At 38.4% G+C, this 23,508-nt stretch overlaps 3 protein-coding genes across 3 annotated transcripts; 2 read left to right on the top strand and 1 right to left on the bottom strand.

Annotated features, from left to right (window-relative positions):
- Positions 1-824: 824 nt before the first annotated feature.
- On the bottom strand, positions 825-2,168 carry LOC143851364 (uncharacterized). The gene is made up of 2 exons (XM_077360767.1): positions 2,034-2,168; positions 825-1,064 (listed from the first exon to the last, which is right to left on the bottom strand). The coding sequence occupies exons 1-2, from the start codon at positions 2,166-2,168 to the stop codon at positions 825-827; spliced, it is 375 nt and encodes a 124-aa protein (XP_077216882.1).
- A 2,253-nt stretch (positions 2,169-4,421) lies between these two features.
- Positions 4,422-14,104, top strand: LOC143851362 (cell division topological specificity factor homolog, chloroplastic-like). Its single transcript, XM_077360766.1, has 2 exons — positions 4,422-4,536; positions 13,278-14,104. Exons 1-2 carry the CDS (start codon positions 4,450-4,452, stop codon positions 13,872-13,874), a joined length of 684 nt encoding a protein of 227 aa, XP_077216881.1. The 5' UTR covers positions 4,422-4,449; the 3' UTR covers positions 13,875-14,104.
- Positions 14,105-15,926: 1,822 nt separating this feature from the next.
- On the top strand, positions 15,927-23,508 carry LOC143851188 (Transducin/WD40 repeat-like superfamily protein). The gene is made up of 9 exons (XM_077360537.1): positions 15,927-16,281; positions 16,374-16,504; positions 18,291-18,373; positions 18,883-19,137; positions 19,402-19,477; positions 19,861-19,941; positions 20,030-20,108; positions 21,247-21,347; positions 22,350-23,508. The coding sequence occupies exons 1-9, from the start codon at positions 16,177-16,179 to the stop codon at positions 22,447-22,449; spliced, it is 1,011 nt and encodes a 336-aa protein (XP_077216652.1). The 5' UTR covers positions 15,927-16,176; the 3' UTR covers positions 22,450-23,508.

The following is a 23,508-nucleotide window of genomic DNA, read 5'->3' as shown; positions in this document are numbered from 1 at the left end:
CGAAATTACCGAAATTTTTTTCTCGAAATTCTGTATGCTATAAAATTGCCGTAGTTCGATTTCGTTGGATTTCGGCCGAAATTTCGGTTTCGGTGAGGACCAAAACGCATTCCGAAACCGAAATTTGAAACCATGAACCTAACCAAAGTAAATCTCTCCCACCATAGATCAGGCAAACCAAACCAGAGGAGGCAATAAAAGATTCAAGCCAAGCGATCACCATTTTGCCGATGAGATAAGTTTTCAATCCTTTGTATTCTAATTTATTTGCATGGTTAGATCCATAATACTGATTTGATTAGATCTATTGTATCATGGCTTATTCTAGATGTATGTTTGTTGAATAGCACGATCCTAAAATTTAAAATATTAACTATGATATTCCTATTGGAAGTTTTCAATCCTTCTTTGTATTCTAATTTATTTGCATGGTTAGATCCATAATACTGATTTGATTAGATCTATTGTATATGTGATCATGGCTTATTCTAGATGTATGTTTGTTGAATAGCACGATCCTAAAATTTACAAAATTAACTATCATATTCCTAGTGGAAATTGCACTATTATATGGTGAGTTTCACGTTTCTAATTGGTTGTTGATAGCTTTTTGGGAATTATAACGAACTTTAAGAGCCAATTTGAGAATTGAAAAACTAAGAGGAGTGTCATTATTGAAAATGTTATATGGTAGGACTTCATAGTACTCTCTACGGAGATATCCACATGGGTAGGAAAGTTGATACAATGCCTCAAGCCATTAACACGCCATTCACACACAACCTCAGTTCGACGTTGAGTACGATTACAAGGGTGCCCTAGTTTTAGGATGAAGTAGAGGAGGCCTTGGCAATAGGGTACTTCCGGGCATTCTTGACTAGCTTTGTGAGAACTGCTTGGCCAAGATCAAGTCCGCAAACATCGGCAAGGCGGACTAGGTAGAGTAGCACATCAGATAACTCCTCTTCCAGGTGCTCTTTATCAGAAGAAATCCAGTTGGGTAGTCCTGTGGCAACCTCTCCCTTCCACTGGAATTTTTTCGAGAGCTCTCCGACCTCTCCCACCTACATGAAGGTGACAACAATTAGTAGAGGTGTGTCAAAAGATAATGACACAGACGACTAACCGAGCTACTTAAGCATGTGGTTTGAAATATGGGTATCATATCCGATGCAATATTAACGGGCAGAAGTGCCTATATTCATCGATATGACCGATAACTATTGTTGATATGGATGATATATATTGGTTAGGCCTTCCTCTCATACGATGACCGATACCGATATTTTGAACTATGCTTAGTTGTACTCAAGGGACTTTATGGATGCAAAAAGAATTGATCCTTATTTGCATATAAGATTGTTTTTATTTGATACTATTTGTAAACATGCGAGGTAAGGCTGCGTACATCTAACTCTCCCCAGACCCTAGAATGGCGGGATCCTCGTGCACTGGGCCGCCCCCTCTTTTTTTTTACTATTTGTAAACGGGGGTGTAAAGGTCCCATTAATAAAACTATTAGACGCACTATTTACAAGTAATCAGATTTTGGGCTCTTTAGACACCCTTTCAGAATTATTAGAAGAATAATCTCATTTGCAAATAATGACTTAATTTAAGATGATATGGTAAATAGCTTCCAAAGAGGCCTCGACGTTCCAGTTGCAAATAATACAAAATAAATCAAAGGGAGATGATATTTTCACTCCCCTGCAGTACGCATGCCCTCCCCCCGGTAATGTGATTTGATGTGGGCAACTTTAACTCTTTTTTTTACGGCAAATCACATTATAAGGGGGGCGCATGCGTACTGTACTGCAGGGGTGGGGGTGAAAATATCATCGCTCTAACTCAAAATGACCTTATTAGCAAATAAAGCCCTATTGAAGCCCGAACTCCCTAAGTTTCTTTCAACGTAAAAAAGGGTGTAAAATATTTGCTCTTTTTAAGTGAAAAAATGAGGGTATATTTTGTTTTACGCCCATTTTATGTCCAAAGGAAAGGAGCCTAAATTAAGTTTCTAAGGGACTTACCAAGGCCAAGAGAAGGTTCCTAGGGCTGTGGAACTTATCCCATTCCCTTGCTTTGGCAAACTCTGCAAGCATATCTCTTAATTCCACCAGGGAAACATCCTTGGCTGTTAGAGGATTCCCATGAGAATGATCCATCTCTTCCTCACCTTGCTCTCTTTACACTCCATGCAGACTCAAATTTAAATGGGAATGGAGAGAGAGGGAGTGAGTTTTAGCTATTTTTTCAACACTCAATACTCTGTTGAGTTAGTGGGCACTTCAAATAGTAAAACATGTGAGGTATGACAAGAATTCTCCCCATATTCTGATTCTTGACTTGATGTCACTTAGTCTATTTTTTGTATTTCTTTAAAGGGGTGGGGGCCCATTTTTCTGGCTCTTCTTGCCCTAGCCACTTATCCATGAATTTATATTTTGCTCCTAGACGAATTAGGTTCTCTTCACCCTTTCCACAACCCTCATCTTAAAAAAAAATATCCACCTGAAGAGGACTATGTTTAGCTTTATCATTTATGTCGTATGAGAGCCTTTTTTGCCTTCCTCCTACATAGGGACCCCCCCCCCCCCCCCCCTCTACTTAGAGGGTACATGTTGAGACAAAACATACATGATTAGGGCACTTAGTGACATATGACTTATCTTCCACCATGACATCCGTCACAAAAACGTGTATGCACGGGCCCACACATCTATGGGAGAGAGATAGATATATGGTGGGGCATATACCCTACCTTTGTCTCTATGTGTGAGTCTAAGTGTATGCAAGAATTCATTAGCAAGGCTTGGGCCTGTAGCCAATGGTTGAGGCTTTGTTTCTGATTTCTGAACCTTGAGGTCCCAGGTTCAATCCCAGCTTAACTACCCCAAAAAAAAGGGAATTCTTTAGCAGATCCGTATGTCCCACCTCGTAATACAATGGGGTACATACACTATAGCACAGTGGGCTCCACATTTGACTGATCTGAACCATCCATCTAACAGTGCTTGCTTTTTAATCAAAGAAAAATGGTAAAAAGAGGGTTAACAACAATGTTTTGAGTCACATGAGCCACGCGGATGTGGTTTGCCCATGTAAACCACAAGTTGGCCCATTGCTATTGACCCCACCTTCATCAAATGATCCTAGAACATGATCTATCAAGCATCATTTAGGGTGTGTTTTGTTGCCAATATCCGGGCATTGTTAGGGGCTTTTCCATGTAAACAACAAACCCCAACACGACTCCCAGGGATGTCCAGGGGCTGAGGTGGGAACTCTGCGGTATTGCTGAAAAATTCATCTGGATTTTGCAATGAAAAGCTAAGGAGGTTTTCGAAGAACAGAATTATAGAAATTTTTTTATGAAAAATATATTCATGGGCTCATAGATTTACAATTTTACTGGAAAAGTGGGAAAAGTTTCAATTTTAGGAAAATAATTCATGGAAAATTAGTGTACCAATCTATAGAATAAATTTTCAATAAAAATTTTCCATGCATAAAAAATTCAAAATAGCCTCTAAACGATTGATTTTTGTGGCCTTTGATAAAGTACTATGAAAGAAAGGGTGATATATTCACCCCATTGTCTTCTCCGGGCCACACCCCACCCGTCTATCTGGTCTATTTAACAGGGGTGCAACTCAGGTCGGGTTCAACCTGAAAAAAAGTCGGGTCGGATCGGGTTGACATTTCCCAACGCATTTTTGTTATGAAATTTGTGTTTTGCAAGCTTAAAAACTCGGATTCGGCCGGGTTGAATTCGGGTTGGAAAAATGGGGTTCCTCGGGTCGAGTCGAACCTCATCAGGTTGGAAATTGGTTGAGGTCAGGTCGGGTTCGGGTTGGAAAAAAGGGTTCCTCTAATCGAGTCGGGTTGACCTCAGGCCAACCAACCCGACATGATTTGCACCCTTACTATTTATGACTACTCTTTTTACGCTATAGTCTATTAGGGGTGGCCCTGGGAAGAAAAGGTGATGAATATATCATTTCCCTAAAATCATGAGCCGGGACCACTTATTTCGTTTTATGAGCGGTTAGGCATTGTTACGGATGGGCCACACACCAATGCCTCCTCTCATTGAACAATTCTAACCGTCCAATTTGTATCAGTGAAATGGACGGTTAGAAAAAAAAGAAGCAACGGTCTATATTCGTTTGGATCATAAAAAAATTGGGCCCCACTTGTACCTATAGGCCATAGCCCATGCCTCTCAAGAGTGGGTCCCACTAGGTCACACTGAAGGACCATTAAAAAAATCAACGGTCTTGATTACGATCACTGAACAAGTGCCACGTGTAGCTTGCTAGTTGATCTCAGAAGGTAGCATTTAATGACTAAAATGCCCTCGCTCTTCTCTCACAATGACTATTATCACCCCTTCTTTGGTGCTTTTTTACCCTGACTGTTGTAGTTTGGGTTCGAAGAAAAAAAATGGCGATTTTGGGAGATTTGAGTTTCTATACGAAGCTGAGTTCTTGTCCTACGCACCCACTTCGACCCAACCTTGCTCCTTTAAAGGTCAGATTCTTATCCTGCGCACCCACTTTGTCAGAATGCTTTATTTTCTCTATTTTCATCATATTTTTAAGCTGCATTTTGTTGGAAACCCTAGTCTAATTCTACACTTAGAACACGAGATTCAAGATAAATGCTCATTTTCCATCTGGGTTTTGATTATTTTCTATATATATCTTGATTGATAGCAATTGGGTCTTTTGCCTGTATCTGAATTTCTACTTTGTGGGCTATTTAAGTTTTTTCACCTTTGGGTCCTTTTAAGAGACTATGTTTTGGTTTTTTAATTTTTGAAGCTATATTTTCTGGGTATTTTCTTGTTGTAGATTTTGATTAGAATTCAAGGATTTGAGGAAATCAAAAGCTTCTCAAATTGACAATTGCTTATTTGATTTTGGTCTTCTGTGAATTTTTTCTTGCTGTGATTGATAACACTCGATCCTTTTAAGACATATCTGAATTTCTACTTCTGGTGTGTGTTTTCATGTAAAGGTAGATTGTAACCACCTGGATTTTAAAATTCCCTAAAACCCGAATCTTGAACTGACTGATGTAATATAATTTAGGAAATTCATATCTAAAGCCTAATTGAACAAAACATAATTGAAAGACAGCTTGGTTTACAATCTTATTCCTTATGGGATTTACATGCCAAATGTATAAATATACATCAAATATATATTTTTGTTCTAAGTTTAACAAACCCACCACTAACCAAACAACTCCTATAGATCGTTGCCTCTCTCTCTTACTAAACTCCCATATCCCCTAAATTCTTATTCATAAAAAATTACATAGATGCCCCCAAATCTCCACCTTTAAAACACAAGATTCAAGAATTAAAATCCCCAGCCAGACTGATGTTCATTTCCAGTCCAGTCTTATTTATTCCATGTTTTTTGCCCCGGAATTTCATATATGACCCCGGGCTAAACCCTTCAAATTTTATTAAAATATATCCTAAAAAATCAGCGTGGCAAAAGCCTAACCTAAGCAAAAGGGCAAAATGCCAAAAACACAGAGACACACACACATACACACAAATAGAAAGGAACACCAAACAAGCATATGATCATCTGATGCGGATGCTAGGAATTCCAAGCAAATCAATTCTGACAGCTCTAGTAATAATAGGAAGCTCATTCCACGTTCAGAAGGCTCTCAGACTTTGGTGATCGCAGGCCAACGAGTCAGCAGCCTGGTTATCTTCTCTACATAAATGGGTAAGACTAGCGACCTAGCCTTAATATCAAGTATCAATCTCTTGATCTCGTCCCAATAGTAATGCAGCGTCCAAGGAAGATCATCTTGGCTAGAAACCAGGTTGACCAGGGACAAGCTATCTGATTCTATCCATACTTTATACACATTCAGCTTATGCCTGCACATTAGAACCCTCTCCATAAAAGTGTAGTAAGGCATAAACAAGTTTAACATTTGTATTATTAAAACCATTCGGAAAAAAAAACATTTCTATTTCTAAAAATACCCTCATCCCAATTGCCTCGGATTACTCTTAGATGCACCATCAATGTTTAATTTTAACATTTAGCCATTAGTCCTTGTCCACAATACAAAAATTGGTCTAGCTGGCTTTATAGACGACATAACAATGCCCAACAAACAGTCAGATCTCTGTGAATATGCTGCCTTCCTTTGCCTGAACAATTTTAGATAGCAACTTAATCCAATATATAACTGATCTAAATGTAATGACTATGAAATATGGTCTGAAATTACCTTCCATGTGTCTCTGGCATATTTCCTTCCATATTTCCCACAAAATTAAAGCTGAGCAGATCCTGATAATGAAACCCATTAACGCTTGTGGACGTATTTTTTACTTCATAAACCAACAGTTGTGGACGTCTTTTTGACTTTATAAACCAATAGAGCAATCTAGCTTGCGCCAACTGAAATCTAACTATGGTAATGTCCATAGTTTTAGAAAAAAAGTTCCAAACCTTATTAGCCAAACCATGGTTTTAAAACTCCCCTGCGTCGTCGTCGACTCCCCGAGTCGACTCTCTTTTCCCTTGGCGGCGTTCCATGTTTTGCCATCGCGTTCAGTGTTTTGCCCTTTAGAAGTCAATAAAAACTCCTTTGACTTTCTTGAGTTATGACTGCGTCAACCGAGTACTTAGCCGCATCAACCGAGCACTTAACCGCATCAACCGCATCTTTAGCCGCGTCCGCGCCGAGTCAACAAGGATTTTTCTTGGCCGCATTTTGATCTGCATCCGCATTTTGAAGCAACGAGTCAAACTGCTGTCCACCAAAAATGATCCATATCTTCTTCCTTTCTAACCTCACAACAAGACCATTTGGAGACTACACTAATCCAGCTGTTCTTAATTCTGCTGTCGACTGCAACTGCCGCTTGAAAAATTCACCATAGAAAGCAAATGATTTTCAGTTCTCAATAGAAAGCAAATTATTTTATAAGGTAATCCATCCCAGATGAATTGAGCCCAGCAGTTTGTTGTGCCTTCCTTCCTAACAAAATTCCACGCAGATTTGGTTGTGGAAGACCCGGAATTTGTTGGGATCCAAAGCGGCTATGTTTTGGACTTCTTTAAGCTTAATGGACTCCTTTAATCCTAATGGCATAAATATACTCCATCAAGAGTCTCTCTTGTTCAGGTTGTGGACTGCTTCAAGTCTAATGGCTTTACAGAAATCAGTTATGGGATTAAAGTTCAGACCCCCTTCATCTTTTAATTTGCACACCTTATCCTACACTACCCAATGTGCTTGCTTCCATGTTCAGTTGTCCCCCACGTTGGTCATAATTGAAAGCCAGCTGTTTGAGTTCATTTTGCTTATTAAAATTCCCTATTTCGGACACAAACAAATTTCTCAAGGACCAGAAGGAAGCTCCAACTGAGTATCATAGGCATTGGCCATATCTAGTTTTAGAATAAAATTGCATCCTCTGATTTTTTTGTTGATACATTGCATCATTTCCTGGGCTATGTTAATATTATCTATTATATTTCTCCCTTTGGCAAAAGCCCATTGTTCCTTGGATATTATCTTAGGAAGGAAGGCAGCAAGGTGATTGGTCATTAGCCTAGATAGGATTCTATGATAGAAGTTGCATAAACTAATGGGCTGGTAGTCGGTTAGACTTGAGGGATTCTCAACTTTGGGAATGATGGATATAATAGTAGATGTGTAAAATTCCAATAAATGATCTCCATCCAAAAATTCCTGCGCGGCCTTGGTGACATCTGGCTTCACCACTTCCCAACAATGAGTGAAGAAAGTTCTGTCAAAGCCATCAGGCCTGGGAGCGCTTTCATTTGGCATACTAAAAACTGCCATTCAAACTTCATTTTCTGTTGGAGACTCCATATGCATTGTAAGCATTAATCAAATTAAGGATTATATTCAGCAAATCCAGATATTCTATTACCCCTTCGTTTGTCCAAAGGACTTTGTAAAAAGCGCCAGTCTGATCTTGGATGATTCCATATTTTCTACCCAGGTACCATTTACCGAAATTTTCCTAATTCTATCATATTTGCAATCTCGTTCTATTAGCCATTTCTCCTTAAATTTCTGTCTAAAATAGGCCTCTTCCATGAGTAGAATTTTTTGAAGATTTCTTCTGTCCATAACTAACATTTCAGCATTAGATGAATTAGGACTGCTGTTATAAGTATTTTCAGCTCCAGAAACTCTATCTTCTGCATCCTTGACCTTTTGAAAAACATTCCCAAAGGCATCTTTGTTCCACTCTTTCAATCTCTTTAGATATTTAAACTTAATGGTTAGAACGTCTAAATTGCTGCCTTAACAGAAATATTCCATTGCTCGTCTACAACTACCATGAAACCTCACCATTCAGAAAAAAAACTTTCATGAAACATTCTCCTAGATCCATGCCTGTTGAAATCTCAAAGGTCTCTCGATAAGATGGATTTCGTTTATTATGGAAACATGGAGAGGGGATTGATCAGAACAAGTTCTGTCCAAGGGGTTACCTTAGTGGAATGTACAAGGTCCAACTAATGACTGTTGACTGAGACCCTGTCTGGCCTCGCTCTAACAGTACCATTCCTCCAACTGATCACTGAATAAAGCCATGGACTGGATACACCTAGCACATACCAAGGTAAAGACAGCTTCAGGTCTATTACTGTTACGACAAACTGGAATGGAGGCACGCGCTAACCAACTCCCACCAGAAGCCTTTGAGGGACTGGCTAGCCCTATTAGTAAGGGAGGTGCACGTTGAACCCGGGGAATTTGATCACCCCTCCATTGACCCTTTTAGCGACGAGTAACATTATTTTGAAGTAATGGTGGAAATGATTGCTCAGGATCTACCTGCAGTAGGAGCATAGCTAGTTTAGGCCTTCCATTAGTAAGTGTTAAAGTATAAAAGATTAAATAACGCCTTTCTCCAACAGCTTAAGCTTTTGGAGTAACTGGTAGTTTCACATGGTATCAGAGCCAAAAGGTCCTGAGTTCAAACCTCCTGGATAGCAAAAATCCACATGCAATGGCCAAACCCAAAAAGAGGGGCTACATGTGCAATTGTAGGCCAAACCCAATGAGGGGCCACACGCGAGGGGGAGTTTTATAGCATAAAAGATTAAATAACGCCTTTCTCCAACAGCATAAGCTTTTGGAGTAACTGGTAGTTTCACATTAAGGATGGTAAATCTCAGTGGTACATGTGCAATTGTAGGCCAAACCCAATGAGGGGCCACACGTGAGGGGGAGTTTTATAGCATAAAAGATTAAATAACGCCTTTCTCCAACAGCATAAGCTTTTGGAGTAACTGGTAGTTTCACAGTAAGGATGGTAAATCTCAGTGGTACAGTTAGTTCGAGACCAGGTGGCGGGGAATAACCAAAGGCATTAGTGGCTGGGGCGAAGCGGGCATCAACATGAGGACTGGAGCAAGCATCAGTAGCCGATCAAGCCCAATTATAATATTTTCAGTATTCAAACACCATATTTTATGATTGGATTCACTTACAAGGTGCTGGCACATGCCAGTTCCTTGGGATATCCTGGTTGCTTCACCAATATCTATGAATGATTCCAAGATACTATCAAACTGAATTTTATGAATTTTTATAAACTGCGTCAGCCTTCTGCATGACACATTCAACTTTCTTATACAAGGATTCAACTCCACATTTCAACGAATATCCTGAAACCACTCCACATTTAGCACCACTCAATGACATTTTTTTATGAGGAATTTGTTGTTACTTCTTTTGCTCTTCATCTCAGAATTTCATTTTTCAGTAAGCAACTTTTCCATTGTGTTGCTGTATACCAATGCATTTGCCTCTTCCCTTGTAGATTCAGACCCTCTATCCTTCTTAAACTCTTCTACTAGTGGATCAGGATCTATACCATGATATTTGCCTGCTTTAAGCGTTCATCATAAAAGAATCTCCACCCATTCTTTAGTAGTCCTCTCAGCTATTGACTTGAGAATCTTTTCAAGATCTTCGTTCTCACAGCTAATGAAAGATTCCCCCTAGCCTATCAGTAGTCCTTTACCATTGTAGGGAATAAGGGTTGTTTAGATTGTACTTGAGGGTATTTAGTTACTTATGTCTTTTTTCATGCCACGTAGGATTTTATCATTAATATACAAAAATAGCCAATAATGAGAACAATTCCATTCACTCCATCTGTTTTCTCTCTCTCCTCTTCTCTCCTCTTTCCCTCTACTTCTTTAACCTCCCACAACTCCAACTTGCTATCAGAGCAAGGGATTTTTCACATTTTTTTCGAAGAAAAACAATGCCTTGACTCTCTGATGCATTGGTGACATCATCAGGCTGTACGACTGGCGCAAGTGGTCGGATGGCCATGGAGTAGGCCTGAATCCTCCATGGCTTGTAATCATATATCATTTCCGTTATTATTGAGATTTTTCAGAAACCAGCTCCTACCAGGAGCCTTACATTTCAGTACATGAATGCTCCCAAGACACCTGGAAGTGACATAAAGGATTTAAGGTATCTTAAATCCTCAGTAGGGAAAGGCCATCTATTCACCAACCATGGTCTTCTATCAATTGATACATCTACTGGTGTATACTGGGTAGGTTTTGTTGATTATAGATGGTCGACATCCGGTTGTTGCATATGCTCACAGGTGGCTATTTGATGATGTAGAGAAGCAAGAAATAACATTCAAAAAAAGGAAGAAGAAGCAAGAAACAGAGAAAGGGTACCATTCAAAAAAGAAGGAGAAGAAAGAAACAGAGAAAGGGTAGCTTCCCAACAAATTTTATTTACTATTTTTGGCTGCTGGAGATCAGTTGTCTGACATTGTTACGAAAAGTGTAGTAGGGGCGAAGCTTAAACCAATAGTTAGCAAGTTGGGCATGGTAGATATCTATGCTCCACTTGAGGCGGGGAGTGTATTCTGGTGGGGCATAGTTGGAGTTGTAACCTCGAGAAGGCCATAATGGGTGGTTATTTTTATTAAATAAGATGAGAGGGTAGTCTAACCCTAACTTTCTCCCTATTCATCTTCGTTCGTTCTTCTCTCCTCTCTCCTTAATCTCCTCCTCCTTCAACCTATACATTCTCATTCTCTGCTACTTCAGGAAATGGAAGGAGAGTTTAGATGGTCGTCTGGCAAAAGAAAGTATGACTGGGATTCCTCCTCCCCCGCTTGGCTGCATTAAACTCAACATTGATGGATGCTCATTGGGGAATCTTGGTCCAGCTGTTATTGGCAGTGTGTTCAGATATGGTAGCCGGGTGGTTTTATGGGAGTTCTCAAGCCCCATTGGAATTACAGACTCCAAGGAAGAAGCAAAAGCCTTTCCAATTTGCAATTTTTCTCTTCTAAGTTAAAGTGGGTCTGATGGTTGAAGCAGATTCTCAAAATTCTGTAAACTGGAACACTGGGAATGCAAGGGCCTGTGACGAATGGGATATATTATCAATGAGATTGTTAACCTATCGAGAGGAAAGGATATTTGCTTCAGCCATACACTCAGAGAGGCCAACGAGACTGCTGATTCGCTGGCAAAAGGGAGTGTTGATAGAAACTTTATAATGGAGTGGCAATCTCTGCCCTGCATGTAACTGTTTGGTCCAGTATTCTTCTTTTCTGTAATAGAGTTATCTTTTTCCCAAAAGAAAACGATCATCTGGATATGCAGCTTGGATCAGGGAAAGTTCAGCTTCCTACTTGGTATGAGCTGCAGTATTTAGAATTAGACCCAATCCTTGCACGGTAAGCTGATTCTGATTTGCTTACATGCCTAAAACATGTGGGCTTTTGACAGCTGTTGCATTCTTCCCAAAAGACGCCTTTAGTCGTTAATTATTTATTGCTTTAAGTCCTAGCATTTGTGGTTCTGTTTTGATTTGAATCTTATGAAAAAGATTTCACAGTTGTACTTGAAGCCATTTGACAAAAATCGTACCTCAATCAACTTCTTGCCCATGTCTGATTTATTTGGATCTAGTTCATTACTTCATCAATTTTTTACAATTATCTTTCCAATTACAATAGGACTGCACCAAGGATCAGCTCTAAGCCCTTATCTTTTTACGCTAGTTATGGATGAGCTTACGGAGGGTATCCAGGATGAGGTGCCGTGGTGTATATTATTTGCAGATGACATAGATGACATAGTATTAATCGACGAAACCAAAGCAAGAGTAAATGCTAAATTAGAGTTATGGAGAACTACTTTGGAATCTAAAGGTTTTAGACTGAGTAGGACTAAGACAAAATATATGGAATGCAACTTTAGTAATGTAAGGAGGAGGGACGAGGATGTAGTAAATATCACTGGACATGAGATACCTAAGAGGGATATCTTTCGCTATCTTGGTTCAATACTACATAAGGAAGGAGAGATTGAAGAGGATGTTAACCATAGAATAAGAGCAGGTTGGTTGAAGTGGAAGCTTGCCTCAGGAGTTCTGTGCGACCGTAAAATCACTACCAAGTTAAAGGGAAAGTTTTATAAGACAGCTGTGAGGCCAGCCATTTTGCACGGCTTAGAATGTTGGGCCACCAAGAAGCAGCATGTGCATAAAATGAGTGTAGCGGAGATGCGAATGCTTAGATGGATGTGCGGCCACACAAGGCTAGATAGAATTAAAAATAAAGACATTCGTAAAAAGGTGGGCATGGCTCCAATTGAGGAGAAGATGAGAGAGCACCGCTTAAGATGGTTTGGACATATCCAACGTAGACCTTTGGATGCTCCGGTGAGAAGAGGCGACTCATGCCAAATTGATGGAGTAAAAAGAGGTGACGCAGACCGAAAACAACTTGGGTAGAAACAGTGAGGAAAGACTTGATAACTAGGAACATAACAGAGAACATGACCTTTGATAGGATAGAATGGAAGAAAATGATCCACGTAGAAGAACACAACTAGAACCAAGATTAGAGCTGGGTAGACTCCTTTTACCTTCTTAATGAATTTTTTCTAAAGGATTCATTTAGCCGACCCCAGCTAGTTTGGGACAAAGGCTTTGTTGAGTTCAATTGAGTATATTTCAAAAAAAAAAGTTGTTTCCTCATTTTTAACTTATCTTCTTATCAATTTAAAGAAAATTAACAAAATTGTGATTTAGGACTCTATTACATCAAAGACTCGTTGTCCAAAGATATTTTCAGAACGTTAGCATTCTGAAATGGTTTCTATCATTAACTTCAACTCTGATTCCTCCATATTGGTTATGTTGATTGATCTCACCTTAAGCTTTTCTTTTCTCTCTTCATTGAGCAGGTTGGATTTAGTGGTTTTCTTACTGGAGGTACTAAAATTCTTGAGATTGTGCCCAAAAGGCCATGCAATGAACTTGAAGGCCGTAATAGACGGCACCACCAATGTCTTGGGATTGCCAGTGACAAGCTCTCAGCCAGAACTATAAATCAAGCAGCCGAGGGATTCCTCCTTGATGCTGTTAACATGAGCTTCTTGGATCGTTTAAACTTGGCCTGGAAAATCCTATTCCCATCGACAAAAGCAAGGAGGAGCTCGAATGCAAATATTGCCAAGCAGCGACTGAAAATGATCCTGTTTTCTGATAGATGCGCGGTTAGTGATGAAGCAAAGCAAAAGATTGTGAGCAACATTGTCGGTGTTCTATCAGATTTCGTTGAGATAGATTCTCAAGACAAAGTTCAGCTGAGTGTCTCGACTGATCCGGACCTTGGAACTGTGTACTCTGTAACCGTTCCTGTCAAGCGTGTGAAGGCGGGATACCAAGATTATGATGAGGATTACAGGGGAATAACGAGCATCGAGTACAAAGATAAAGGTGAACAATCCGGATCAGTTGATGTAAGATTCGATTTCTTCGTACCCAACGAGAATGCTTAATAAATGATTGAGTTTCTAATGATCTGGGTTTGGTTTTCTGTGTTTACATTCTCTCTCCAATGGACCCATGAAAAAAAAAAGCATAAGACAAAGGGAAACAATTCATCACATTTTGGGTTTAAGATGAAAAATTGTTTTTTTCTGTTAGTAGAAGCTTTTCACTGAGGCTATATGGACTTTGTGTACTTGAAAAAAAACCTTATTTTTGTATATATATAATGTTTGCTACAGGATGGTTGCAATTTCTCTACCATTTGCATTGTGGTTGCTCTGATTGGTGTCATTGTGGGAAGGGGAATGATGTTTCCACGCATTTTGTTTATATTTTCCTAAAAATGACAACATTTTTTTAGTAAAAAAAGAAACAAAAGGGTGTAGAAATGCAGGCACTTATTGGAAAGACAAACTAATGGGTGTGGAAATGCTGGAAAAGGTGGAAATATCATTTCCTTTGGGTCTGTTCTGGTGAGGGTAAATATGAGGAGGCAACCCGCAAAATTATTTTCGAGTAATCTACTTACTCTATGGTTTACCTTTGAATTAATTTTCGTTTCTAAGAGGGTATTTGACATCCTGTGTTCTAATGATTATATATCTAAGGGTATATGTTAGGGGTGCAACTTGGGTCAATTTTTGGGAATTTGGGTTGAGCTTTTACCATAAAATAAGGCTGGGATTGGGTTGATTCCAATTCATTTTTTAGCAAACGCTCAACCTTACCCGACCTGAGTTGTCCCTGGTCCTAGCAAATATATAACTTTTCTGAACCATTCATTTTACACCGATCAAAGATCAAAGTTTTGACAGTAACCCAATAATTACAACGTTATTAGGATTGAAATGAACACCATTTTCATTTTTCAACTATGAAACATGTGGCATTTGTCATTCCTACATGTTATCAACATATTATCCTATTGAAATATGAGGGATGCTAGACCGAAGGGCGCCCTGCAGAAATAGGAGGAAAGGACGCACCCATTGGTTGCAACTTCCCAAAGTGCATTTACAATATGTAAAAGTCAAAGAGCATTTATTGTACTTTTGTGAAGTTGCAACCAATGGGGGACACCCTTTCCTCCAATTTTTGCAAGGGTGCCCCCGGGTTTAGCATTCCTCTTGAAATATTACTTCTCTATTTAGATTTCTAACTTATTTTTAGAAGGTATGGTTATTAATATCCATAAACATATTCATGGGATACAAAAATCCAGGTATAAAAATAATAAAAGAAAAAAATTTTTAAGTGTCATTCTCTGTTTTCACCTAAATTTATGCATTTACAAGAATCTTCAATATTAATTTCTCCACTGTAAGGATAAATGCGCCCCTTTTCATCACTTGGAACACCCAGCTGCATTGTACGTGGCATTCAGGTCACTTCATTCCTTCAAATGTGAAGTCAATCAGTCCCAAATAATGAAACGGGGCTCATTTATCATTTCCCCAAAAAACTGGGAACCAATTTTTTGAGGCCGCCTCATTGCACTAAGAATCAAGCCAAAACAAGACATGTATGTCTCAAAATCGTAATGGCCGGCAGATCTTTTTTCTAATCTCCACAACCACTTGCCCAACAAAGTAGTGTTCATGATTTTAAGAATTCGGAAGCCAAACCTCCTTCTAGTTGAATTTGCCTATAGGAAATTCAACTAGATAAGAGAACATTTAAACAAAACCCTTCAAACAAATATTTGGCAAATACTCTTGATATGATTGCCTATGATAAATAATAAATGGGGAGGTTAGAAAACCTACTTTCCCTCGTTATCCAAGGCTATTTACGTAATTTACTTTCGCATGAGCGGGAACCCTAAACCCTAGGACTATAGGGGTATTTTTTTTTTAGTAGAAGGGGCTCACACCATATAAAGGGAGATGATTGTTTCACCCCTCTTTATAATGGTACACCACCCTGTTACGTGAATTGTGGGCAGACTTTAACGCTTTTTGACGTCAAATCACGTTAAAGGGGGGTGTATCCATCGTACATTGGGAGTGAAAAAATCATGTCCCCATATAAAATCTCCCATTTTCATTTTAAAAGAGCACTAGGGCGCGTAGGATTCTTATCTCTCCTCTATTTTTTCCCTCCTAGGGTTAGGGTTAAATCGGATACAAAAGAAGAAAAGCGCGACTCATTTTGATCGAGTTCGAGCTCGAGTTTTGCTCGAATCAGAACTCATTTGCAAGAAATTAGGGCAATCTACATTCGGAGAAGAAAAAGAGGCGAATTTGGAGTTATTTCTCACTGATTCTTCCAGGATTTAGCGCTTTGTTCCTTGATTTTTCAGTTGCGAATATGAATACTAAGTCTTTGGAGCTCGAAAATCCCTTTCAAGATGCTATTTCTAGAATCAGATTCTCATCTAGATCCAACAATCTCCTCATCTCATCATGGGATAACGTTAGTAGTCCCTAATCCGATTCTCATCATTTTGATTATCTGTTGATTTGCTTCTATCATATATGTTTAAAGTAGTTTTTTTTTATCTGCAGACACTTAGGTTATATGATGTGGATGCATCAGTGCTTAGATTAGAAGCTCCTTGTGAGGCAGGTCTTCTGGACTGTTGCTTCCAGGGAGAAATGGCTGCCTACAGTGTTGGTTCAGATTGCCGTGTCAGGAGGTGTGTTGATAATTTAATCTAACCAATGTTTATTTCTTTGATGTGCACATTTTTTAATTTGCTTGTACATGGGTGCATTGATGTTTTTGTTGCTAATTGAATTGAGATTTTAAGAACTTAAGATTTGGTAGGAGAGTTTGGAAATGCTATAAAGTTCATGTGCAAGATGCTACAAGTTCAAGCTTAATTTGTGCTGTAGCAAGGCAATTTTTATTATTCACTACAATATACATATAGTTATAAATGGGATTGGATTTGCTAGGCAATTTTGTGGAACTCCACTTCACGGCTCGCCTTTGCAGGAGAGAACAGCCACAGATTTTAGTAGATTTTTCTTATTCAATTAATTCGTCTTAGGTGGCTGTTCTCTCCGGCAAAAGTGAGCTGCGAAATGGCTTTGCTCGAAATTGTTTAGAAAATCCCTTTCTATATTACATTTAGTTCAAGTATTAATTTTTTATTGGAATATTGTGATAAAATGCCTCTTATTAGTTTTGGGCTAACTTTCATTTAATATTTTAGGTTCATGGAATACATTATGTACTGGTGGTTGCTCCTTGAACATTGCCATATAATTAAATTGCCCAACACTTGGTACTTGGAACTGTTTTCAAGAGATGTTTGATTGCATCGACGCCTTAAAGTTGTTGGCACTATTTGAATAATGAGCACATGTAACTTTCCATGTTTTGTTACACTAGAGGGTGTTATTAGCCGTTGCAATCTTGGATAAGGGATTGTATATAAGCTAATCCCGTTTACTCTTAAGAGATTGATATGGAAAACACACAATCGAAAGCCTCCTGTTGGGAGGAGAAAACCCTCTGCCACTGTAGCCAAAACTGTTTGCTTATTGGAATTGAACGTCCCTCTCTACTCTCCCTTCATTCCGTGCATTCATCCATTTGATTACATCTTCTCTGCGTGGGTTTTCATGTATCTCTTACCTAGGGTTCTCATTGACAACATGACCGTTTAGCGGTTAGTTTCTCGTGGAACTCAGCATGATGAGCACGAAATGTTTTTTTGTTAAGCATACAAAACCAGATGCATGAATGCCATTTAATAAAGCTTTTGTACTCAAGACTAATCAGGTTGAGGGATGTAGAATGATACACACTTCGGTGCAAGACATACGGTGCTATATGTTATTGTACAGTGCCAAAATGGCTGCTACTGGACTATATCAGTTAATTGGGGGAATAATTGTGAAACCTTTACCGTCCCACTTACCAAAACAAAACGTTGAATGAAACAGTATTGACAACTAAGTCCAGGACTCAAAGCTTGTGCAGATGAATGAAACTTATTGTGGAAGTTCTTTGTATTTCCTGTAGCATCTTTGCCTTCTACTTTTGTCAAGTTTAAATAATTTGTTACAATAAAATCATCGGATTGAGCTACACGTTGCAAAGTTCTCGGGATGCTTAATTTGGATGCAACAACAACAGACAACATTTTTAACCCTACTTGTTGCAGCATTGTAATGCTTTGTGTAATTTCTATATCTATAAACTTGTCAGCAATGCGTTTGTTTGTATTGATGCCAAAACCAACAGGTTGGTGTTCTGACATCAAATGTGGTTAGAGACTTGGAGTACTGAGGTCGTGAACTGTCACTGGATTTGATTATCTTGTACTATATGTTTAGTCTTGTGCCAAGCTTAGTCCGTTTGCTTTTACATTTTTTTTGGTGTGGTTGCCAATGCATAATAATCAGCTTTGTTTTGATGTAACTTAATTATTAATCTGTCTGTTACTTATTATGGTGGATAAATGTTCTTAGGTACGACTTGAATTCAGGAATCCAAAATACAATAGGAGATCATGATGATTTGGCAACATGTATTGAATATTCCGAGGCAACCAGTATGTAATCACTGCACATGTTTCTCATCTTGTTAAAATCTAATGTCTGTCCGTTGAATTTCTTCTTAATTGAACATTTCCTTGTATATTTATGTTTCCTGGGCCATCCGGCATTTTACAAGCAGTTAAAAATCAGAGCTTCAGTTTATAATTAGAGCCTATCACAAGTCATGCATCTCTTATTGGTCATGTCGAGTTGCTATAACTCTCTTCAGCCGTATTAATGATTTAATTTGGAGTGTTTTAGTTACGGGGCAAACTTTTGTATTTTGCGAAAAACATGTCAATATTTGAAAGCTCCTTACTACTAAGTCAATTGCGAGAAAGGTGGGAGTGATTTATCAAGTCATCAGTTGTTCATGTATTTTGCTCCTATGGTGCATTGATTGTTGTTATGCATAGGGATCGACTTGAAGTGCCATCTCTTCTAAGAGGGCTCTTTACCACGTTCGTTATATTTTTCTCGCATTAAATAGTACTTACTACTAGTATTTTTGGCTTTCCATCAGGTCAAGTCATTACCACAGGTCTGGACAAGATAATAAACTTTTGGGATGTGCGGGTGTCAAATGGTAGTGTTGGGTACTCAAAAATGGTAAATGCAGAGGTGGAGTCAATGTCACTATCTGGGCTTCGTTTACTAGTTGCCACTGGAACAACTGTAAATATGTATGACTTGCGAAACTTGGAACAACCAGTCCAAACAAATGAATCCTCTATGGACTATCAGATTGCGTGCATCCGCTCATCTCCTAATTTCCAAGGTCTTTGCTTCCTTCTTTTCAAATCTGCTTTTGAACAATGTTCTTGCTAATGTCATTTATGAATTCCATGTTTTTGTTTAGTTGCCTTGCTAGGTTCTCTGTTATCTGGACCATTCCATGGTTCTACTCTTCAATTCTTTATCCGCTTCTATCTTATGACAATATTCAGACTTCAACATTCGTTTTCATTTTTGTGAATGAGTAAAGTGCTATAAAGTTTTTTTTCCTTTTAATTATATTTCAGTATGTTTTTTTGTTGTGCAGGATATGCTGTCAGTTCGATAGAAGGACACGTTTCATTGAAGTTTTTTGAGCCATCTGATGCACATGAAATAGGGGGGTTAGCTTCTGGTTCCTGGCTACCCAAATGTCTTGCACCAGGGATTATTAGGCCTCAAAGTGGGCTTTTTTATGCATTGATATTTAATAATTTGTTGTCCTTGTATGTTCATTGATCATCGAAGCAAGGCAGGACTATGTCCATTTTGAGAGAATGTTAGATGTTGTAACCATAATAATACTTAAGCTTTGCTGTCTGAATGTCTGATTCAACAATGGGACCTTTTGAACTGACTCTTTCTGGCAATCGATCCAAAAATAGACATTAGTCTGCTTTTTTCATACGGGAAAATTTTGAATATTCAGCATGTCATTGGCTTGGGACACTCTTGTTGCTAGGCTGTAATGGTACCATTGCTTATAAACTGATTTGTTTTGTAACAGATATGTTTTCCGGTGTTATCCAAAATCAAAAAATTGGAGGTATCATCAGGTTGCAGTGAATGATATTGCATTTCATCCATGGTATGCTTTTGTTTTTTCTTCATTTTGAATCCTAGCTTTTTATAGAGTGGATTAAAAGTTGTGTTGACATGACATGGTTGACTAGCAGCTATGGTACATTTGTTACCGGAGATAATGAAGGATATGCAATTATCTGGGATGGACGAAGTACGAAGCGACTGTTTGAGGTATTGTTTTTATTGTCTCCTGTTGTTTTTGGGTACACGTTGGTGTTTGAGTTATTTCTTTTTCATTCTGTTCAGATTCCGATGGTAACTTGTATATTATATACTATTTTTTTTATGTTTTAAGGGTTTGTTTCGTAAGTAAAAACAATACATGGTGTTCCAGTGGACTGGAATACATGATTGGGTTAAGGACATTTGCTTCTGATGAAATTTCAAATAACCGTGGTGATGGATTTATTGTCATGTTAATTGGTGAATTGATAAAATCAGATAGTCAATGCTAATTCTTTTTCTTTTGAGATCAATTCATTATGATAAATGAAAATAAATGCTTTCTCATTGCTTCCAGTCTACTGTGAGTCATGCATTGTTTGGTTCTCAGTTCTCCAAATGTGCTTACAAATCTCTTGTACAGACTGATATCTAATCGAGTGCTTTTAATAAACAAAATGTTTCACGCAACTAACATGAAGATTCTTTAGTACTTCCCAATTGTTGTCAATGTAATTCTTACATATTTTATGGTTTCAAGTCTGGTGCTTGCACTTTACATGTCTGTTAGATTCATCAGCGTACAGCAACATGACGATGTGAACTGTGATTTGTTGTCATCTTGAAATTTTCAGAAGTTATAGACCTTTTTTATTCAATAAGTAGCTGTCTTTGTGATTCAACAAGTAGCTAAGTTTACCCATATTAGATTTGTGTACAGCAACATGCTGATAAGAACAATGCTTTGTAATATCTTGACAGCCTAACCTTGATTAGATGTAGTTACCACATTCGCATTTCAAATTGCAATGTTGAGCACTGCATTGATATGGAACCTGCTTTGAAATGCCCGGGTGACATGTTCAATTAGTATTAGTAATGTAAACTGAGGTTGCATCTTTGTTAGTATTGCGAAATTTAACATAGCCATCGACATTCTACTCGTATGATTGTATCACTTTTTCTTGAAAAGTTAATCTGAAATGTACTGATGACCCATATCAAGCATTTTCCTTTGATTCATCATCATTGTAGATCATTTTTGTCGAGTTTGGACATCAATGTTATTCATTCTCGTATTTATTATGAGGTTTTGCCAGAATATGTTTCATTTAGCACCGGTAACATTCTTGTATTTTCTCTTCAGTTACCAAGGTACCCTAACAGCGTGGCATCCATGTCGTATAACCAAGATGGACAAATTTTGGCTATTGCATCGAGCTATACATACCAAGAAGCAAATGAAGTGTTAGTTGTTCATCCTTGTTTTCTTTTATTTGTTTCCTTTCAATGTGAACATAACCTGTGGTAAGGCTTTAAACATGTCTGATCTTCTGTAAGCTCCAAAAAGGTGAAAGAACTAGGTTAAAAAAAGAAGGAACATAAAAATTTGTATTTCAACGAAGTGAACATATTAGGCGAGAAAAAGAAAAGGAAGAGAATAAACAGAAGAAACATAAACTGCAAGTAATCAAGGTTTTCTCAAGGCATTGAAGGTGAATTTTTTGTCTTAGAATTTACACCCACAAACACATCATGAATACCATATTGTACTGGGCTTTATTGTATTAAATTTTGTATGTAAATTAGTGTGAGAATGCATGCCATGTGCATCTGAAAATTTGTTAGATGATGCCATCGTTTAATGAATGACTTGACACTAGAGATCTGTTGGTACAAGCGTCAGAATCCAACTCGGATACTGATTGCCGGATTCAGCAAATCTCAGAAAAGGAAGATTTGTAGATTCTCCAAAATATTTTAATCAATTCTCAAATTTTATTTTCTTAAATTATAATATGGTTATAACAAGTAATATATTGAAAATTTAGTATTAGGATGATAAAACTCAAAACATGTGGTAATTTAAAGTTGTGGAAGTAATAGGTAGAAAAAAATAGATAAAAGAGATCTAGAATTCACCATTGAGAGAGAGAGAGAGACGGCCCGAAGTATTGGAATCCTATGCGTCCGACAAATGTACTTTGCCCAATCAGAAGAATCCGCATAACATGGCCAGAGTTGTTTATGTTTTAGGTGTTATTGATTTGATAGTCATTTTGAACGGAGATAATAACCAGAACTAAAAAAAAGAACTTAACTAAATGAGCAGCCATTAAAAAAAAAAAAAGAACAGCCAAAAGCTGTGATTCTTGTGCCTGGTAGTTTCACTTTCATCTAGTTTTATATACCATGATATTTCTGTTTATTGCATAAAAGTTAATTCAAAAACATTTTCCTGTCTTCCAGAGAAGAGGCTCCTCAAATATTCATACATGAAATGGATGAGAACTTTGTGAGGCCATTTTCTGGTGGAAGTTCCAGACAGTCGATGTGCTTTATGCCTTAATGAGGAGGAAACACTCAATCACCTACTGCTGCTATGCCTCATACGCGTATGCAGTATGGATGAATATCTTTAGTTTCTTCGGGATGACAACCGTCCTACAAAATCAGATCCACTTGATACTAATTTTTTGGAGAGGCGGCTTTCAGGGTTGTTTTGGCGAAAACATGTGGAAGATGGTCCCCTATGCCATCACCACTTGTGGACTGAACGAAACAACCGGATATTCAATGGTAAAACTAAAACCTGGCAGTACATAGCTTTGGACATTAAACTGAATATTATAACGTGGTCGAAGGCAAAATCATTGATCCCTTATCCAACTGGAGATATTCTTAGGAACTGGATAGCAGTGTTATCGGAAAAGAAACACAGGGAGACTTTGAATCCAAAATGGGAGCCACCTCCGATGGGATGGTTTAAACTAAATTTTGACGGTAGCTCCTTAGGTAATCCGGGATTGGCTGGTATTGACGGGTGATACACGATGATAAAGGTAGCTCGGTTATGTCATTCTCCGAACCCATCAGAATCTGCGATGCGAATGAAGCTGAGGCGAAAGCTCTGTTATTTGGCTTGAAGTGGTACGTTACGAATAACTAGTTACCACTCATAATCGAAGGGAGCTCCTCCAACGTCATTGGGTGGGCATTGGGCAGATGTCCGGGACCCTGGCGACTGTCTTTTACTCTTGATGAGATCTGAGACATCATCCTCATCCTGCGGCCTATAGAGCACAGATGGAGATCGGCCAACTCTGCGGCTGACGAGTTAGCTCGTAGTGGGGCCCTAAGGGATTTCATTCTGATTTCCACTCCGGAAGGTCAGCTTGGCCAAATCTAACTTAATGGGTAGCACGGCTCTGACTGTGACCTCTTGACGGGTTTCAATCGGGTGTTTGTTTTTTTTTTTTTTTTTTTTTTTTGGGTCTTGATATGTATAGTATTGGGTGATGCCTTGTCCCCTGCTGATGTGTGCTCTAGTATCATGAAATAAAATGAGAACTTTTCAAAAAAAAAATAAAAAAATCTAATAGTTTGCTCATTTGAATCAGTTCTAGCT

Source organism: Tasmannia lanceolata, unplaced genomic scaffold (genome assembly GCF_043159265.1).
Source record: "Tasmannia lanceolata isolate RefF3 unplaced genomic scaffold, GAP_Taslan_0.1 ptg000018l, whole genome shotgun sequence".
NCBI classification, from domain to species: domain Eukaryota; kingdom Viridiplantae; phylum Streptophyta; class Magnoliopsida; order Canellales; family Winteraceae; genus Tasmannia; species Tasmannia lanceolata.
Note: the sequence above shows the minus strand (reverse complement) of the source record. Positions and strands in the feature narration are given on the sequence as shown.